This window comes from Filicampus tigris, chromosome 14 (genome assembly GCF_054856515.1).
Source record: "Filicampus tigris isolate MCC_2025a chromosome 14, RoL_Ftig_1.0, whole genome shotgun sequence".
NCBI classification, from domain to species: Eukaryota; Metazoa; Chordata; class Actinopteri; order Syngnathiformes; family Syngnathidae; genus Filicampus; species Filicampus tigris.
Genome location: NC_141230.1, coordinates 14412690 through 14431265, shown reverse-complemented (window position 1 = coordinate 14431265; position 18576 = coordinate 14412690). Strand labels below are relative to the sequence as shown.

The following is an 18576-nucleotide window of genomic DNA, read 5'->3' as shown; positions in this document are numbered from 1 at the left end:
GAATCGTTTCGCACCTAACATCGAAAACCATTTCAAATCGCCTTTTGTGGAGTTACACACCCCTGGTATGTAACATGTTTTATTGTTTGTTTCCTTGAGGAGTTATTTATTTGAAATTTGGGAATCTCTGCATGGGGATTTTTTGCATGTGTTTTATCAAGCGTAAACACAGACATATTGGCGACGTTACTTGAAATGTACATTAGGGAGTGCAAAAAATTGAGAATGTTGCACTTGGATGTGCAGTCTAAATCTAGCCTTAAAAAGTATAGCATGACTCATTTTGGTTGTTGTTGTTGATCATCTTCTGAAATGTAATCCATCCTCGGTAGGGCAAAGAGCAGGAGCACACCTTTGTCTTCAGAATGGACCACCCGAAGGCCTGTAAGCACCTCTGGAAGTGTGCTGTGGAACATCACGCCTTCTTCCGACTGAGGGGGCCAGTGCAAAAGAACTCCGCACGCTCCGGCTTCATCCGCATGGGATCACGCTTCAGATACAGGTAACACGCCGTGCGCACGTCTGGACAACTTTTTCCAAAACTGACTTCCAGTTCAGTGGCTGTAAATTGTCACTTTCTATTCACACTACCAAAAGACCACTGAAAATTCTCACATACATGACGATGGTTGACAACAAACAGTGTCATGTTACTGCAGTGGCCCTGTCCATGGTGCGTGTGTGTGTGTCGTCGTTGCGTGTGTGTGTTTAAACATTACCCAGTCAGATAAGCACTGGCAGTCATGTTTGCTTTAGTGGAGGGGTTGACGAGTTTGTTTGTACTAGAGAGTTATCGCTCAAATGGTTTCAGAGTTCAACCGGGGTCATTCGTGTATGTATAATTATGAACTGTTTTCCGAAAACTGCATTCTTGTTTTAGTCTGACGATTGAGCCTAAGTGGACAGTTAGACCTTTCTGCTCTGTTAAGTTAAAATGTTGTGTTTTTGTGTGATCAGTGGAAACACAGAGTACCAGACTACAAAGTCCAATAAAGCCCGCCGCTCAGCCTCCTTTGAGAGGAGGCCAAGTCGACGCTATTCTCGAAGAACAATGCACAACAGAGGTGAGTGCCGCAGTCAAGTGCTGTGTTGCGTTACGGGCTGAAACATTTGTAGACCAGTGAACACAACAAATGCGGCTACCTTTTTAAGTGCAGAGGTACCGGGTAGTTAGAAGTTAACAAATACTCGTCATGGGCATAAATGTCAATATGGGACTGTTAGTGATTGACGGTATTTGTACTTTTTTCTATAGTGGAATGACTGTACAGTTGACATCGTCAATTATTTTTTTAAAACAAGATTGGGTGCTCAAGTTTGAATTTAGGATTCAGGATTTTTTGCGGGATTATATATTTTTCAAATTATACATTCAGTGCCATTCGCCTACATTTTAGTGGTGAAGAAGGTTGTAAAATTGACAAGATCAAACCCTGCAAACCAGTATTCATTGGATGGACCAATACCCATGGAAGTCTGGGATCATATAAAGAGGAGAATTGTGTATTTATATCAGTGGGGAAAGTCATTTGGAGTCATTACTTAAGTGCAAATTCCAAGATCATCAATTCAAGCAAGTGTTGTTCCCATAACCCTGACCGCAACCCTATTGAACATTAGTGGACTGTTTGAAAAGCAGCCCAAGCCAGGAACCAAATTTATTTAGATTAACTGACTGCTACAAAATGTGTCTGGTTGAGGTATGATTTTTTTTTTTTAACCAAATATTATGACATGTTTGTTTATATTTGTCTTAATGTAGAATTAAGAAAATCCCATTTCTTGTTTTTAAAAATCATTTTGGAAGTTTCTTTCTTTGTAGCTTTTGCCTCGTTTTTTTCATGCGTCACTTTCAGATTTCACCTGGACGCAAGGTTTACCATCTTTTTTGTTTGTTTTGCAGGACCCTTCCATCCTCAGGAGTGAGTTCTCTATTTTTCTTAAACATTGTGATTGTGACCGTAAAATGAAAAAGTAATAGCTGTTACAATTATAATGTGCTAATTTGTGTAATAATTGCTTTCATATAAATCGTCTTGAACTTTCAGTGGCAAGAGCGTACCATAAAATATAAATTTGGCAGTCAGTTACTCATACAGAAGTGACTCATATTTGACTCACATTGAGTCACGTTGTCAGGCCTGATTAGAATACAAGAAGTCTTTTGTTTCAGAATTTATGTGTGAGCTGAAGACATGGCGTCACCTATATAAGCTATTTATTTAACTGTTGAGTCAGACTTCTTAAAGACGACAAAATGACATCACAACTACCAAGAGCTCAGGTAACGACCAATCACGGCTCAGCTTTAGAAAACAGGCGAGCCGTGATTGGTCGTTGCCTGAGCCCCGGGTAGTTGTGATTGTCATTTTCAGTTGACAGAAATGACAAAATGGCCCCGCCCTGAGATGCCAAAAAACGGGTGGATTTTGCTGCTTAACTCATATTGCACAAAGCTATTAATCTATTAATTACGCACTATTAATCAGAATGCCGTGTTTCAACTAGTGGGCCTGCTGGGAACATATTCTTTAAAAAATATATATTTGGGTTGATTTCCATTTTAATGACTTAAATGTCTTCAGGTTTATTGGTTTTGATAAGCCCACGCTGTAACATCTTCTGATCTAATTGCCACTGCGGCGTGGAAATGCTAAATATGGTTAGGCTTAGGACTCTAGTTCATGTGAGCTAGTATAGCCATCTATTCATCTCGCCTTGAAATGTTCCTCATAACATCTTTGAAGTTCCTTAGTGGTAGACGAGGGTGTAAATATTAGCGATGGAACTCAAGGGCCGGTTGAATAATTTATGTAGAATGGAATGTAAATGTCTGTCTCTTTGCTCAGGGTTCTTTCATCGGGCAATGGAGTCAACTCCAGCAAAGACAAGCATGTGAGGGCCTCAACTTCACATTTTCAAACCACTTCATTGTTTATATGAAATCAAACCAGCACTTTTGAAAAATATGTTTCTGCTTTACTACCTCTCTAGGTTTCTGCCAGTCGAGGCGCCTGGTCGGGTGTGCCGGTTGTGAACGTCGCGCCTACTTCTGTTTGTGGCCCATTGGAAATAGAGCCTCTGCCCAGGAGTCCTGGAGGGGAAAAGAGAAGGTGGGTTCTTTTTTGGTTGAAGAGCTGGCTTGAGTGAACCTGTCCAAGGGCTGTGCCTAGTAGGCCTGAAAGACAGAACGAGAGAGGCAGAAAGTCTGTTTGTGTGTCTTTGGTTTTTCTTACTAACAAAAAACAAGTGATGGTGTACTTGTGTGTGTGTGTGCGTGTGCACACGCCTAAGCAGTGATTGAGCAGGTGAAGGGCCGCAGGGTGTTGGTATGTTGTGTACTTGCGATGCTGCAAGTCAGTTCTGTTCTATGATCTGGAGAGCAAAACCTGTTCTGAATTGAAATGGAAAAGAGGTTTTGCCTTGAAACCCATGAAATGAAAATGACCAGCCGATTTGGAGCTGTTGAATTTGAGCTTGAGTTACATTAATATACATTAGGGATGTTCCGATCAGGTTTTCCGACACCGATACCGATCATGCATGAGTGAGATCGGCCGATACCGATCACATGGAATATCTGTATATTTTTCAATTTATTCATGGTGACTGCTATTATGCAATATTATCTGGAAAAAAAACAAACAGCCATATTATTGCCATAATTTTGACAAAAATCTCTATATATTTTCAAAAGCATGAAGAAATACAAAACCGTTGCTGGCACAATACAACAAATACTCAGTCACAAAGATAACTGAAAAACTTAAATTTACCAGCTTTTAGTAACACGGTTTTTAACAGATCAAAATAATCAGCAGTCTCAAAAGACTTAATTATGCAAAAAGTCAAATAAATAACATGCCACCTAAACATTGCATGGTTCAGAATATAATCAAAGTAGAAAAAATAGTCTCATGCAGGCTTCACTTGAATAAACTATTCAATGAGTTCCTAAATTGAAACGACTCAGGAACTTTATTGTCTTGTGCATAGACAACGAGACAACATTTGTCAACGAGAAAAAAGTCACTGTTAGTCTTTTAATCTCCCTGTGGCAATAACTTATGCTGCCTTTGGCCATGCTCCCCGCGCGAGGTACCTTTTCTTGGCATATACAGTATTACAAGACGCAAACTCCACACACACAGCAGACAATGCTATGTTCACACCAACTGCGGTGGTCGGAATATTCGATCAAAACCTTTTATTGCCGAACAAAACATCCCATCACCCGCAGCTCATGCTTAGCAGCTTTGTGTTGCATTCCTCCCCTCTGCCCGCAGCGGAGGCGCGGCTGCGTTAGGGAGCCTTTCTGGTGGCGCGTTTCAATTGGAGTCAATGTAGCTCGCGCGGGCAGGCGCCGTTGCGTGCAGTGCAGTCGTCGCGTATTAAACAAATCAACTTTTTTGCCATTTCGTCTCGCGGCAGCCAAGCATGAGCTGCGGGTGATCGGATGTTTTGATCGTCTATAAAAGGCTTTGATCGAATATTCCGATCACATAATTTTTCACGAAAATCTATAAATAAGCAAAATAATGGAGTGGATCAATATGGAGGTTACCCTTATATAAATCAAAGCTATGGATGTACTTAATTAATATTTTATTTGGTAGTATTGATTTCTTATCGATTACTTATAACCGCCCGGTGTTGATGCTTCCGAGTTACGTACATGCAATTTCGGCATCTGCACATGCGGGTTGTTTCATAACTTTCGTCAATGTAAACGCAGCCATATTGAATCTGTCACTTGAAATTAGGGGTGTAACAAAAACATTTTGAATCGAAAAATTGGTTTTGATTTAAACCTATTTATTTAAAATATATTGAGATTTTGTATCGAATCGTCTTCTTTTGGAGAAATGTTCTCTTTGAAGGAAATGCCACATTTACACTACATACAAGGTCATTCATATGTACCGTATATAAAATGACAACAAGAAACTCATTGCATCATGCCCTCTAAAACTGAGCCGTACCATGTCGAATCGAATTGTATCATTAAACTTTCTAATCAAACCGTCATTGAATCGTATCAGACCCCATGTATGGAGCTACGTATCGAATCGTCTCTTATTGGAGAGATGTACACCCCTACTTGAAATGTGTGTGGAAAAAGAAAAAAAATCCCCGAAACTGAATTGAGCACTTGGATCTGCGGTGTAAGGTGTCAACTGTATTTTTGTGTGATGTGTCAAGCTGTTCCAATATTTCCGAATGCAAGCAAATGCATGTTCCCCTCTGTGTTCCAGTTTTAACATGTACTGAGGAAAGACCTGTTGGGAAGTCAGGTAGGTATGATGATGGTCTACTGTACTGAGCTTCTCATTTTTTTCGTCGCTACGGCTCTCATTATAACCAATCAATAGCTGCGTTGCGTGGGGGCTTTTAATGATTTTTACCTTTGAAAAATGTCTCTCTAAAGGTGGAATTGTCCCTTTTGATTTGCTGCTTTTATTCTTTTGATTAGCATGTAATGGCATCCCATTAACTGCAGGTGACTCTTGGTGCTTCATGGGAGTCTTTTCTTTGCCATCAATTAAATGACTAGAAACTCGCACTGCCATATAGTCAATGGATGACTACAGTGTGCATATCAATCTATATGCAGTGACGCTTCCGAGAATATGTTCCATTCAAGGAATCTGCTGCTTCCTATTAACCGGCTGCTGCTCTCTTTGGATGAGTTATTTGGAACGCTGACACACGTGACATATGATCTCCTTCTCCTTTATCCCATTTTCATTGCTTCCTCTCTCTTGTTAAATCCGTCTACACGCCATTACTTCGCCTCTCATTATTCCCTTCCTGTGTGCCCTCTCCCATTTGTCCTTGTCACCCACCTCCCACCTCAATCTTCCCAGGTGTCCTCTCCCCTGCATCCTACTCGCTCATATCTCATCAAAGCTCCTAACAAGGAGCTGGGCAGAACCGAGCAACAGACAGCCATCTCACCTTGGCATGAATTGGACGGCGCGCTCACGCCTCAGCAGTGATTCCCTCATAAATAACTGGCAGAGACTGTGCCGCATGGCCGCGATTGCATATATGCCTTTAAGTTAAAAATGGATATATTTCACATAGCTTTCAATGTTGTTGTTTTTTTTCTTTCTTTTTGGGTGTTAAGCCCCCTTAAGTGGCCATCATATTTTATACCTCATTTGACTGTTTTTGCCTCAGCACCGGCTGCCTTATTACTCCTGACTGACTTCATATTTTTGTGTTCATTTTGAAGTCCCGTTCTGAAAATACTCATTCATTACATTATGTTTTTCTTCAAGCTTTCCCCAAAATTTCAAAAGTACACTAGAGTTTACACGCATACGTATACACACATATATGCCCTATGTTAAAGTTCTCATGCCATGTTTTTCATATTCTTTGCTGTCCGTTTATTACCGGTATTCTAGTTGGTCCAAAACACCAGTCAGATGAGAGAGCACGATTTCTCATTAATATTTGATATGTAGTTAAGCTTTGCTCTTATTGGCTCCCCGCTCTCCTTCATTTGGATGTGGAAAACAGTTTTGCTCTGGTTGGTGGTACGCTGTCTATCATCGGTTATTTTTCTTAAATGTGTGAGCGAGGGAGATGACACGTGGCTGTGTGTATAATTTATGGCTAATGCTATTACTGGGTTGGTTCACAGTAAAATACAACCAAGATCTTGAAACAAGTACTTGTACCAGACACATCAACAATTTTGCTCACCGTCCTCCAGGCCTGCTCTTTTGTGCAGTACTTGTCGTCGGAGTTGCCTAAAAGCTCTGTCAAACTCTGGTGTGTTCGTTTTCCATTCCTTTTGCCTTTTTTTCACCAGCTATTGCATATAATTGACAAAACACATTGATGTCAAACTTAAACCGTGTCAAAGCATTATGTTTGACCCATGTTGTGAAGAAATTGGATTTTGACGGCATGGGACCTTGAACACTCACCTTGTGTTGTTTTCCCAAATGAAATTATCGAGAGCTTTATGAAGTGTTGTTTGTCATGGCTTTGGCCCGGACACCATGGTGGCCTGTTTGACAGTTCAGAATTTCAGGATTTGAATCTTGGCTCTAGCCTTCCTGTGTGGAGTTTGCATATCCTCAGAATGCTTGCATGGGTATTTGCCATGTACTCTGGCTTCCTCTCGCCCCCCCCCTTCAAAATGAACGACTACCGTAAATTGTCCGTAAGTGTTATGAGCTCATAGTGTAAGTTGTGTCTTTTGAGCGTACTGTGATGATATTTTATAAACTAGCTTGGCACCTGGGTGAACAACAATACAGGTTTCTAATTCCCTGAATCTGTTTTTCTCTCATTGGCACCCTTTTCTCTAGGCCTTTCTTGATGCAAACAACGTTTACTTGTTTGCATTTATTCCTCAAATGGCATGTGACTGACAGATATGACTTTTCCGATCACCTTTGTGATTTGAAATGAGATTTTTCTTTTTCTGTGTACGATTTGTGCCTTCCTCGAAGCATTTTCACTCGCTTACACATATCGCCATGCTTTGCACGAGTAATAATGATCACAGTGGCTCTGACTGATTATATGAGGTGGATAGACTGATCACTGTGAGTCAAACAGTTTGAGCGTTTCTAGTCTTATCCTCTCTCATAATCTTCTGTCTTCTCCTTGACCCAGCTGACAAAAAGAAATATGTGGTCAGGTTTTTCTTGTCTCATTTGGCTGTAATCTCTCAATTGATCTGGTATCAGTGTCAGGTTCAGGAATTTAATAACCACGAGGTCACATACAGAAGTCTATTGTTTTGAGATCCCCATAATTTCACTCTCTGAAAAGACTGTCATTCCCTGTGTTTATTATTTTAAATGTTTGCGTTTTTTTATCAATGTAAATGCTGCGGTACATCAATATACAGGATGTTGGATTTTGTTAATCAAAATATGATGTTCTTCACCAAAAATGACGTACGGCTATCCAGTTACCCTTTTAATATTTTCCTGGTGAAATCTGAAGTCAATAGAGTTTGTTTATTGAGTTCCACTTTATTCCAGTTAGTTCCAGTTATCAACTGGTTAACAAAATGTGAAGCAAACAAAAAAATTACCTGCACTTTTTTTTCGTGACCCAAACCGTCGTACAATTACAGTAGTTATGTAATTAAGATGCACATTCATATGTTTTTTTTTAACACCTGATTTCTGTATTTAAATAATACCTACCTTATGACAAATGGTACACCGGTAGTCGCCATCCTATTAGACTCCCAGAAGAAAATGTAACAAGCATAATTTATTTACAGAAATTGCAAATGTGATTGAAGTGATTGTACTCTCCAGTTTATGTAAGTTTTATTTTATTTGTATTTTTTTGGGGGAATGTTGAGTTCCTCTTGAAATACACTAATACTAAAACTGATTTGTGAAGAAATGATAGTACTCTTATTGTTGCCTAGTTAAAATGAATACTTAAACACCTCTGGTCACAGTTCTGTCTTTCTGAATAGCGTGCATATGATTTAGAGAGAATAAAAACTGTTACACTTTAACACCTCGTGAACACATATCACTGTTCATTTGATTCTTTATGCTTAGTTTTTATTTTGGGTTTTAAAATGTTATAATACACCATACACTCGTTTGCAGATTAAAAAAAAAAATGGTGGATATCCCTGGTAAGTTGTACAAATTCTGAATCCCTTTTTGCTTTTGGCTGTATTAAAGAAGAAGTCTTTGTTTTGTTTTTTACAATATGCGCCTCCACCAGTCAAAACACTGCATTCTTAAGAATATTGTGTTTGTGGAATATGAGTTGAGCAGTGCAATCCACACATTTTTGTCCGTATCAGGGGCCGGCTATTTTGTCACTTGCTGTCAACTGAAAATGACATCCCAGTTGCGATCACAGTTCACTCTGTTTTCTGAAGCTGAGCCATGATTATCATTACCTGAGCCCCGAGCAACTGTGATGTCATTTTCAGTTGACAGCAAGTGACAAAATGGCCGTCCCCTGAGATGGTTAAAGCGGGTAGATTTTGCTGTTTAACCCTTAATCAGAATGCCAGAATGTTTTGACTAGTGGAGGCTCATAGAACATATTTTTGTAAAGATATTTTTTGGGTTGACTTTCCTTTCAAGTCACGTCACATTTCATTACACCTCTTGTGTTTTCAAACGGCTTTACATTTTATTCTATTTCTCCCTGTTGACCTTTTTTTTTTTCCCCCTCTCCCACCTGCTTTGGCTGTAGTTTGCCCCTGGCTGGTGACCTTATCGAGACGTGCATTGATGATGTCCTCAGGACTCCTGCCGCTCCCACTGCGAAGGCTGTTGAGGAGGTTGGCCCAAGTATGGCCTACTCCCCTCCTTGTGCCTCTGGTGAAGAACTACTCAGCCTCAATGGTCAGTCTATGCAAAAACTAACACATGCACCAAAAATTGTACCGTAATCAAATGTTAACCTGTTTGAATTGCATACAAAGCATGAAAACTTCAATGAATTGTATTGGGTTTACTGTATTAGACCACCTAAACTGGAAATTTTGTGCTGGTAAAATGTTAACATTGCTGACACTAGATTTGAGTTTCCGTACCATAATGTGTTGAAGCATACACGGTTGGGCGTGGGGATGTGTGAGATAATGTCGCTACTTCATATGTCAACAATGTAGATGCGCATTATTTCTGGTTCATACTTTTCACAGTGTTATTTCATTTGAGTGAACCACATTTGACTGTACAATTTGATGTTGATTCCTCGCCCGTGAAGAAACGGCAGCGCGTCTCAAGCAGCTGGAATTGGAGAGCAGTCCGCGTCTGACCAAGAATAATGCCAACATCAATATGGTCATGAATAATCAGGTGGGTGCTGATTCTTGGAAGTGGTTCTGTCGTCTTAAGCACGGAAAGCGGAAAATGAAATCTCGCTCGCTTTGTCTGCATGTTTATATTAAATCCACCCTACATCAAAAGGAGGACATTGTGAAGCTCAGAGAGAAATGCTGTCTGAACAGTGCGGGAAGTAGTCCTGTTGTCACACCACTGCGAGCCCCAGACGACCTGAAGAGTAACATCCTGAAAGCGCAAGCTGAGGCCGCATCGCTCAAGGTGAAGAAGAAATACTGTCGTTGGGACAGAAATCTAGCCCTATCACCCTTTTCGTGTCCTCTTGAGCCTACCCCAGATGAATTGGGGACAAGTATACCCTGAACAGGTCGTCAGCCAGTCGCAGGGTACATATACTGTAGATTATTTCATCTTTTTTTTTTTCTACTTGTTTTCTCTCTGTTCCATAGGTTGGTTTGGAGGAACATGTCACAATGATGGGAGATAAAAACTGTAATCTGCAGGAAACCTCCTCCAGGTATGAAAGGCCTTGATTGAACTGTACTTCTGCGTGTTTCTCAGCGAGCCGTTTTCCGGCAGTTTATTTTCTCATTAGCGCGCTTACTTCATTGGGAGAATGCTTGATTCCCTTGAAATAGGCTCTCTTGCTTCCTGCTTCTTAATCCTCCATATCCATACCAATGGACAATGCATTTCAGCTAATCGCAGTATTCTCGTTTTACGATTTGAATATGTATGAGGATCATTTGCATATAAAGCAACACCAGTTGTTTCTCCGTTTCAACAAGGCTCAGATCTGAAGAGCATGAGAGTCAAAACAGGTTATTGTGCAACGTTTCCATTTCTTTGAGTTGTAAATGGCACGTCATGCATTTTATCCCCATAAGTTAGGAAAATTCATTCGTCTTAATTACATAAGTTACAGAAAATGACACACCCTGTTTTTTTAGGGACACCCCGACAGTCAGTGTTCATAAGGACTTTAAAAGCGTTTTTACTTGTGGCAGCTCGTAATCTACACTGTGTTAGAGGTAAAATCTTAAACCCAAGTCAGTCAGAGCCCGACCCGAATTTCAGGCCGGGCCGGGTCGGGCCTAAAATGTCAATCATTACGTTCGGGTCGGGCCGGGCTTCTCTCTCGCTTACCTTTTTTTTTTTTTAATAAATATATGTTGTTCATTGTTCTTCTTTGTCTCCCTGCCTCTCTCTCTCTCTCTCTTAAAGTGCCGCTCTAGATTCTTAAGAACGTACTGCTGCTGTGGTTTATGGCCCAATTTTCAACCCGTCAAAATGACGGACGGCCTTAAACTTTTCCCGTCAACTCTTAAAAAAATCTGTCAATGATGAAAAATTGTCGGTCAATGTTACCTCCGCAGACACAGAAATATAAAAGATGTAAATGTTTATACAGTCTTGTTTAACTTAGATTCCGTTACAAAAGACAGGCTTTAATTTGTTATCATAAATCACCCCTTCTCCTCCCGAGTCCTCACAAATAAAATATGAAATTTCGGGTTCGCTTCGGACTCGGGCCTGCAAATCAAGTTAATTGGTTGGGCTCAGGCTGGGTCGGGCTTTAATACCCGCATTCCTGGGTTTTTTTTAGGCCTGAATTTACCTCTACACTGTGTGCATGTGGCAAATGGACACATCCCCAAACATAAATACACCCTCTCCCGTCATCGACAACTTCACCGAGCAGTCAAATACAGTATGCCAGAACCTAAGAGCAGAGGTCTCCAAAGTGTCCCCGTCTGTTGCCAGGTTGAAATCACGCACTGGCCGTTTGGGCAGTAATTCATCTCTGTCCGTTAGCAGTCGCCCTGACATCCAAGACTCGTGGGAGCTGCTAAAGTCCTCTTCTCTGGTCTCATCAGCAGGCACCAGGTCAGTGTGCATCTTTGACAAAAGGTTGATTCGCCGCCTAAGATGACTCTGTTAAAAGTGTTTTGGGTTAAAAAAAAAAAAATTAAAAAAAAGAAAAGTCCATAACTGGTCAGCAGGGCACTCTCAGACATCTGTGTCCATCTGGTTGGGTGTGTTAAGTCACATGACCAGAGTTCCGCCTGGATACTGCGGGCATCCTTGTTCCATAGACTTTACAGTTGGGCGACACTACAGACAGACGTGTTATCGCTTGAGTGGGCATTTCACAAGGCTTGTATGTCTGCAGGCCCGCTGATGCAGAAAATGCTCAGACGGTCTTCCTAATGTTTGTCTGGTAAAAAATTACAGTCTAGTGGAAAAATACTTTGCGTTGTGTGTGGGTGTGTGTGTGCGCGTGTGTGTGTGTGTTGCTTTATGCGTGTGAACTTTAAAGAAGAGTCTACACGGTGGTTAGTGAAAATATCAGGTCAAAAACACATTTTACCCCAAGGATGTTTTCTCATTGCACTTTTCTTTTCTCCTGTTCATCAGTGCTGAGAGGTTAGCTGAAGAGTCAAACCCTCCTCCACCCAAGTTGCCCTCAGATGCAGTTGTTGAAGGCACCACACTCAAGGTAATTCATACGCTTTTCGAGACTGTCCCATATACCATGAGAGAACAACTTTATGTAGAATTCATTCATTTGGACAAGTCATAGGTGTGTGTGTGTGTGTGTTTAATGTCATTAACCTAGTGTGGCTTTTGTCTGTTTCTATGCTGCTTACAAGGTGTTCATGTCACATTACAGGTTAAAGCAGAGGAAGTTGACGTTCTAAACACGACCCCACCACTGCCTGATAATTTGATTGACTTCACTGACCCAATCCCTGCTGTAAGTTTTTTTTTTTTTTTTTTTTTCTTCTTTTAATTCAGAGTCTGAGGTTGATTGAAAGTAGGGTACAAACATACCATTTTTTTATTTTACTATGTTTTAGCACTAAAATTATTACAGCACTTATAGGTATTGTATGTGTGTACCTATTTCAAAATATGTCATTCGGAGTGTGGGAGAAGGCCACAGTTCCCATGCAAGTACAGAGAAGATGCAAACTCCACACAGGAAGGGCGAAGCACATTTAAACCCAGACGAGTGTTAACCACCGGGCTCCCCCTTAACTAAAAGGACATCTGAACCTTATCATCAAACGACTCCTTCTTCGTGTGATGTTCTTTTGAACTCATATCCAGGCCTCTGATGCTATCGTTGGATCATAGTTTCATAGGACTGGCCTTAACGCGCCACCTCGAGGGATCTCCAACTGCAGTCCAGGGGAGACCTTCTCCGAGGCTTCACTTCTGTGAATTATTGGAAGAGTAAAAGGATAAAAGGAGGAAAATAATATCCTGTGTTGAAATTCTTTTTGATCCTCCCACAAAAGAGTTGCTGAATGAAATGCTGAGATTAGAGGTTACTTGGAAGTTCTAAATTAATAGCTGGATTAAATTATGTGTGATTTTGAAACATACAGTAGCATTCACTATTTATGTACCATATCAAGGAATTGTAATAGCTGATGTATTTCAATTAGTTGTGGACAAATTTATGGTGACCTTCCGTCCACCATGTTTTTGGAACGTGGAAGGGGGTACCTGGAGAAAACCAACAAGTATGGGGAGCACATGCAAGGAAGATGGGAAATGAGATTCCAACCCAGAATCTCAGAACTGTGAGGCCGATGCGCTAACCACTCGCTCACTGTGCTACCCTTGAGGCATAAAAACACATTAAAGCACTGAATGTGAAATACTGGCCTAGTGGCCTGGTTATCAGATGTTATAGCAGGAAAACCCCCCCAAACGTCTTTTTTATGAAGCAGTAGATTTGCAGCTGGGAACGATGAAGCCTTTTCTCCTGAATCTATCTTCACCCCGAGGCTTGTTGTTTAAACTCTGAAGGGGGTGATGTGCAAGCCCCTGGAGGGAAGTCAGTTGTCTGAAAACATGCCTGCTATGTAGCCAGACTCCTTCTTCCTCCTCAAGCTTGAACTGTCCAGACCTCAATGCACATGTAGCCACGTCTCGTCGGATCCTTCTAATATTTGATAGTTGCTCCTGAACAGAGAAAAGAAAGAACCGAAAGTTTGTTGTTGTTTTGCAGTTGCCACCTGTGCAGCCACCGAAAGCTCCTATCACCCCTCGTTGGATCATTCCTACCGCCGCTGTGAGTTAACGCGATATTTCTCTTTTCACCTGTATGCCATTTGGATGTGCTTCTTGTCTGTCCAAAATGTCTTCTAGAGCGCTTTAACTTGTTGGAATTAGATGCTGACCGCCTTCCCCCCCCCCACTCCACCCTCTCCATCCCCTTCTAATGCAGCCTCCTGGTATCTTTACTAACGGCCTGCTCGACCTAGAGCCCCCCGCTAAGGTCACCGCTCTTCCCCCCGCGGATTGGGGAGCCGCTTGCACCTCAGCCCTCCCACACTCCGCTCACACATTTCACAGCAACTCAGTGAGGTAAAGTCAGGTCTTTGCAGGTGGAGATACCATATTCGCTGAGCTATTTCTTTCAAAGCACTTTTGATCCTTTGCTGCCCCCTGTTGATGGAGTTGGAGCTTGATGGAACGTGTTGCGCAGAGCATTCACACAAGATGACCTCTCATTTACATTTCTCGACCATGTCAAAGCATTTCAACCCCAAACACTCAATCAGGGATGTTTTTTTTTTTTTTCACATTTCACAAATTCCCAATATTCCCATGATTCCAAATTCTCCACACACAAAATGTGTTCCAATAAATGGGGGAAATTTATGAATTCACCTCAATTTCCCAATTTCGCAACCATTTCAAACCACTCTAGCAAAAAAAAAAAGTTTTGAAGACTCAGGTTTTTTTTCCATGAGGAAATCCCAAATTCAATATATATGATATGATATGATATAATATTATTTTAACTCAGCTTTATTTTTTTTTCCTTTTTTCAATTTTAGTTTTCTATTCACTTTTTTGATGTTCCATAACATCCAATACCCTTCTGTTTCATTCTAGTCAGCTGGTAGGCTTTATTTCTATAGATATGCATATATTTAGGTTTACGCTTTTTACGTTTATTTTAGAATAATCCTAACATTTATGGAAAAAATCTGATATTGCTCATTGTAATACAGATACATTTACTGCTTATTTGTTAAAAAAAAGAATTTGTGGGAATATTGAATATTTAATGACAATTGCAATACTCAGGGGGCAAAAAGAAAAATTTAGATTACTTTTCTGTCATTCAGTCCCACTTGTAACTTGAATGTCAAATCCTTTTTGAAATGCCATCATACCATTACAGTCCACCAATAAACACCACCAATTTTGGTATGTGTTTTTAATCAAGAAAAATTGCACTCTAATATATAAAAAACATTATCAAAACAATACAAAATGAATGAACTGGTATTGTGGAGTGTAATTACTGCAGTATTAGTGTGTTGTATATGAGCCTAGTGAGTGACATCAGAAGCTGGAGCAGGTTAGTTGGTGTGTGACTTGTGGCCTACAGAAGCTCCTTGTAAGTGTTCTCATTTTCTATTTGTGTGTTTGACAGTTTTTTTCCCTGAAAGTGCTTTTGCAACTGTGGCTCTCCTTGCCCACAATACCTTGCAAAAAAAAAAAAAAAGACCAAGCGATAGCTTGTTAGTATTTGCGATTTTCACCAATTCATGAAGTAATTTAACTATTTTATTTGTGAGGGATAAAGGACATGAATGCGTATCCTTAAAGTGGAATTCAACCAAACATATTTTTTTCAAGAATATGTTCCCAGCAGGCCCACTAGTTGAAATATGGCATTCTGATTAGTAGTGCGTTTGTGGAGTATGAGTTAAGCAGCAAAATCCACCCGTTTTTAGCCATCTCAGGGGTGGCCATTTTGTCATTTCTGTCGACTAAAAATGACATCACAACTACTCAGGGCTCAGGTAACGACCAATCACGGCTCAGCTTCAGAAAGCAGGTGAGCTATGATTGGTCGTTACCTGAGCCCTGAGTAGTTGTGATGTCATTTTCAGTCGAAGTGTCAAAATGGCCGCCCCCAGAGATGGCTAAAAACTAGTGGATTAACTCTTATTCCACAAATGCAATATTTATCAGAATGCCTTGTTTCAACTAGTGGCCTTGCATAGGACATATTCTTGAAAAAAAAATGTTTGGGTTGACTTCCACTTTAAGAAGGAAAAGGTACCGTAATACATATTCATTTTGTTCCCCCTGTAGCATTACGGGTCAGCAGGCAGCCTCGGAGGATGGAGCCACACCCAGAGGTCTCCTGACCACTGAGCTCTAATAGCTACAAATGAGCTGGGCCAGCAACACAGCATGCAGTTTCAAGAAACAACACTCGCACTAACCAACTATCGAACTGGACCGGACTGGGTGATAAAGCGTCATCATCACCACCGCACATCAGGCTTAGTTTGAGTTTAAAAAAAAATACTGTAGTCCATCATAATAGCAACTGGTTCCATCGATTTTGACCCTATCGAGCGTTAAATGATCGGACTTTTTTTTTGTGCGTCATTTTTATTTTCATGAAATGCATTCCACCGGACGTAAGCTGCACTGACTGTTGGAGTACACTGTGCTGTAAATGGAAGAAAGACAATCAACGTGTTATTTGAAGAGATAATAACAACTGGACTCTTAATATGTGGAAATATGATTCTATTCTTTCCTTGATCAGCCTTTTTTTTTTTTTACGCCATTTTCCGCCACCGCATAGAACATTTTTATTTCTTCGTCTCCTGAGAGTCACTGGATTACTTTTGCGCTACTTGGAGCATTTGACACTACCATGGATGAAGATCACGCTTACATCATTTTTTTTAATAATTTTTATTTTTCTTAATATGCTCGTTTCACCCTGTATGATTAACCCAAACAACCCGATAATGTGAGGTTTTATTGTTTTGACTGAATGTGATCTTGTCTATGATTTCCCCCTTGGATTACCACTTTTTTGTTGTTGAATTTTTCATTTTATTTTATTTTTAATCGAGGAATGTAATTTGTCAGTCGGGTTGAGCAGTAAAATGTCGACGGTGCTCACTGGGGGGAATGCTTGAGTTTCACACAGCAAATTGCAGATATACATGAGAATTTAGTCGGAAAAAATAGCGCTATATTAGTGTCACAATTTGATACTGTTCTACTTTTCGCCAAGAATAATAATATTCAAAAGACAGCTCAGTTTATCTTGCTTTGTTGCTAATTCCAGTACATATTTTGTGTGAAATCCTACTTAATTCTCGACTATGGCTCTGGCTTGTTCATGTTGCTTAGCTACTATGTTGCCCTCTTGTGGAAGTTCAAACTATCTGTTTTGAGAATGTGCATGAAACCCACCTCCCATTGCTGATTGTTTTACTCCACAAATATCTTAAGTGTAATATTGTACTTGTGAATTGAAGATCTAATTCTATATTTTTGGACTATATTAATGTCACATTGATTCTTAAATAGTGTTTTTTTTGTTTTTGTTTTTTTACTACCGCTCCCTTCATTGTGATGGTGTCGTTTGTAAGGGAAGCTGACTGTTGTCCCAATCAGTGCAGTTATTTATGCGACCATTCAGTGTTCACCTATTACATGTCAAAGTGTGTGATTAGGTCACAGTTGTGATGTATTCAGCTGGCTGTAGATGCAGGATGATACTTTTGTCATCCGACTGTGGCAGTATTGTTAGCGTGCTCACAAAGGACAATAACAGTGTTAAAGTCATTAAAAATATAGGAAAGAAAATGGATAACAATGCTTGTTGTGATGCTTTTTTTACCAACTTGTTCATGATTCAGCAAAGCCTTGCACTAGGGCAGGAATCACTTTTTTTTTTCTTTTACTCGGAATAGTAGAATCATTTATTTAATAGGAGAAATAGCACTATGATATTGCACTTAAACATAAATAAACATGGTCATGACATCATTAAAGATGCAGATTTATTCATACCGTGTATTTCATACACAAGGTGACTCAATGTGCTTTATATAATTAAAAGTGCATCATGTAAAAGCATTTACAAACAAAAGAGTTAACTTAAAACTATTTAAAATCAAAGTAAAGAAATAAAAGTAGCTTACTAAAATTATTAAAAGAACATAACAGTACAAGATCAACATTTTTGAAAAATGTACTTTAAAACACTTTGGATGGCATTTCTCATACACTTGGGGAGGAAAAAAGCGTAGTTTTTAACCTGGATTTAAAAGCATTTATATGTTTTTTTGCTTCAGTTTAAAGGACCATGTTGCTGCTCCTTCTGATGTGCGCACCGTGGCCACTTGGGGGCAATATAATACAGCTCCTCAATAAACCACAGGAATATTCGTCATTCTTTGCAAAGGATAAAGAATATATGTCTGTGAGTAGTGTAATATTACCTGTTTGCATTAAACTATTAATTGCCTAAAGGGTCATAACACTGCAACTCCAATATTTGTTTACTCACCTATGTTTTGCATTAATTTTTAGCAGTGAGAAAGCAAATTTATCTTAAGCCAAGTTATTGGCTTGTTTTAAATCTACGTAATCCTTGTTTGTGTATGTTTGGTTTGACAGTAAATATGAACTTGGTGTGGTATTATATGAGCTTCGTCTTTGGCGAATCTTCCAAACTGCTGCTTCTTGTCAAGTGAGTTAGGTTTACTGCCACCGTACAACGCTTGTATCTGAAATTCTTGATTGCAAGTCAAAGCAAAGAAAACAACAGCTCGTCACTCGTACCTCAAGCCACCACTTACAGCAAAAAAGTCAAAAATACAAGTTACACATTTTACACAAAAAGCACTGAATGGAGTCCCACAACAGCCTCCAACTACAGGCCATTGCAAATAACTTCACCGTTATTCCTGAAACTTCC

General features: G+C 40.0%; 1 protein-coding gene across 3 annotated transcripts in view; it reads left to right on the top strand.

The window, feature by feature from the left end:
* epb41l5 (erythrocyte membrane protein band 4.1 like 5) overlaps nt 1–17469 on the top strand; it is a 31149-nt gene extending 13680 nt beyond the window's left edge. Inside the window, exons 12-26 of one of the 3 annotated variants that reach the window (XM_086051866.1) lie at nt 333–502; nt 958–1064; nt 1904–1922; nt 2850–2895; nt 2995–3113; nt 9208–9359; nt 9727–9818; nt 9930–10064; nt 10253–10320; nt 11619–11690; nt 12222–12303; nt 12478–12561; nt 13828–13890; nt 14047–14186; nt 15936–17469. In XM_086051866.1, coding sequence (XP_085907992.1) covers nt 333–502; nt 958–1064; nt 1904–1922; nt 2850–2895; nt 2995–3113; nt 9208–9359; nt 9727–9818; nt 9930–10064; nt 10253–10320; nt 11619–11690; nt 12222–12303; nt 12478–12561; nt 13828–13890; nt 14047–14186; nt 15936–16005 — 1419 coding nt within the window. In that variant the 3' untranslated portion in view covers nt 16006–17469. Of the gene's footprint in view, nt 1–332; nt 503–957; nt 1065–1903; nt 1923–2849; nt 2896–2994; nt 3114–9207; nt 9360–9726; nt 9819–9929; nt 10065–10252; nt 10321–11567; nt 11691–12221; nt 12304–12477; nt 12562–13827; nt 13891–14046; nt 14187–15935 lie in introns of all 3 variants that reach the window. The other 2 variants (XM_086051865.1, XM_086051867.1) reach the window with 2 other exon arrangements.
* Nucleotides 17470–18576: the final 1107 nt, after the last annotated feature.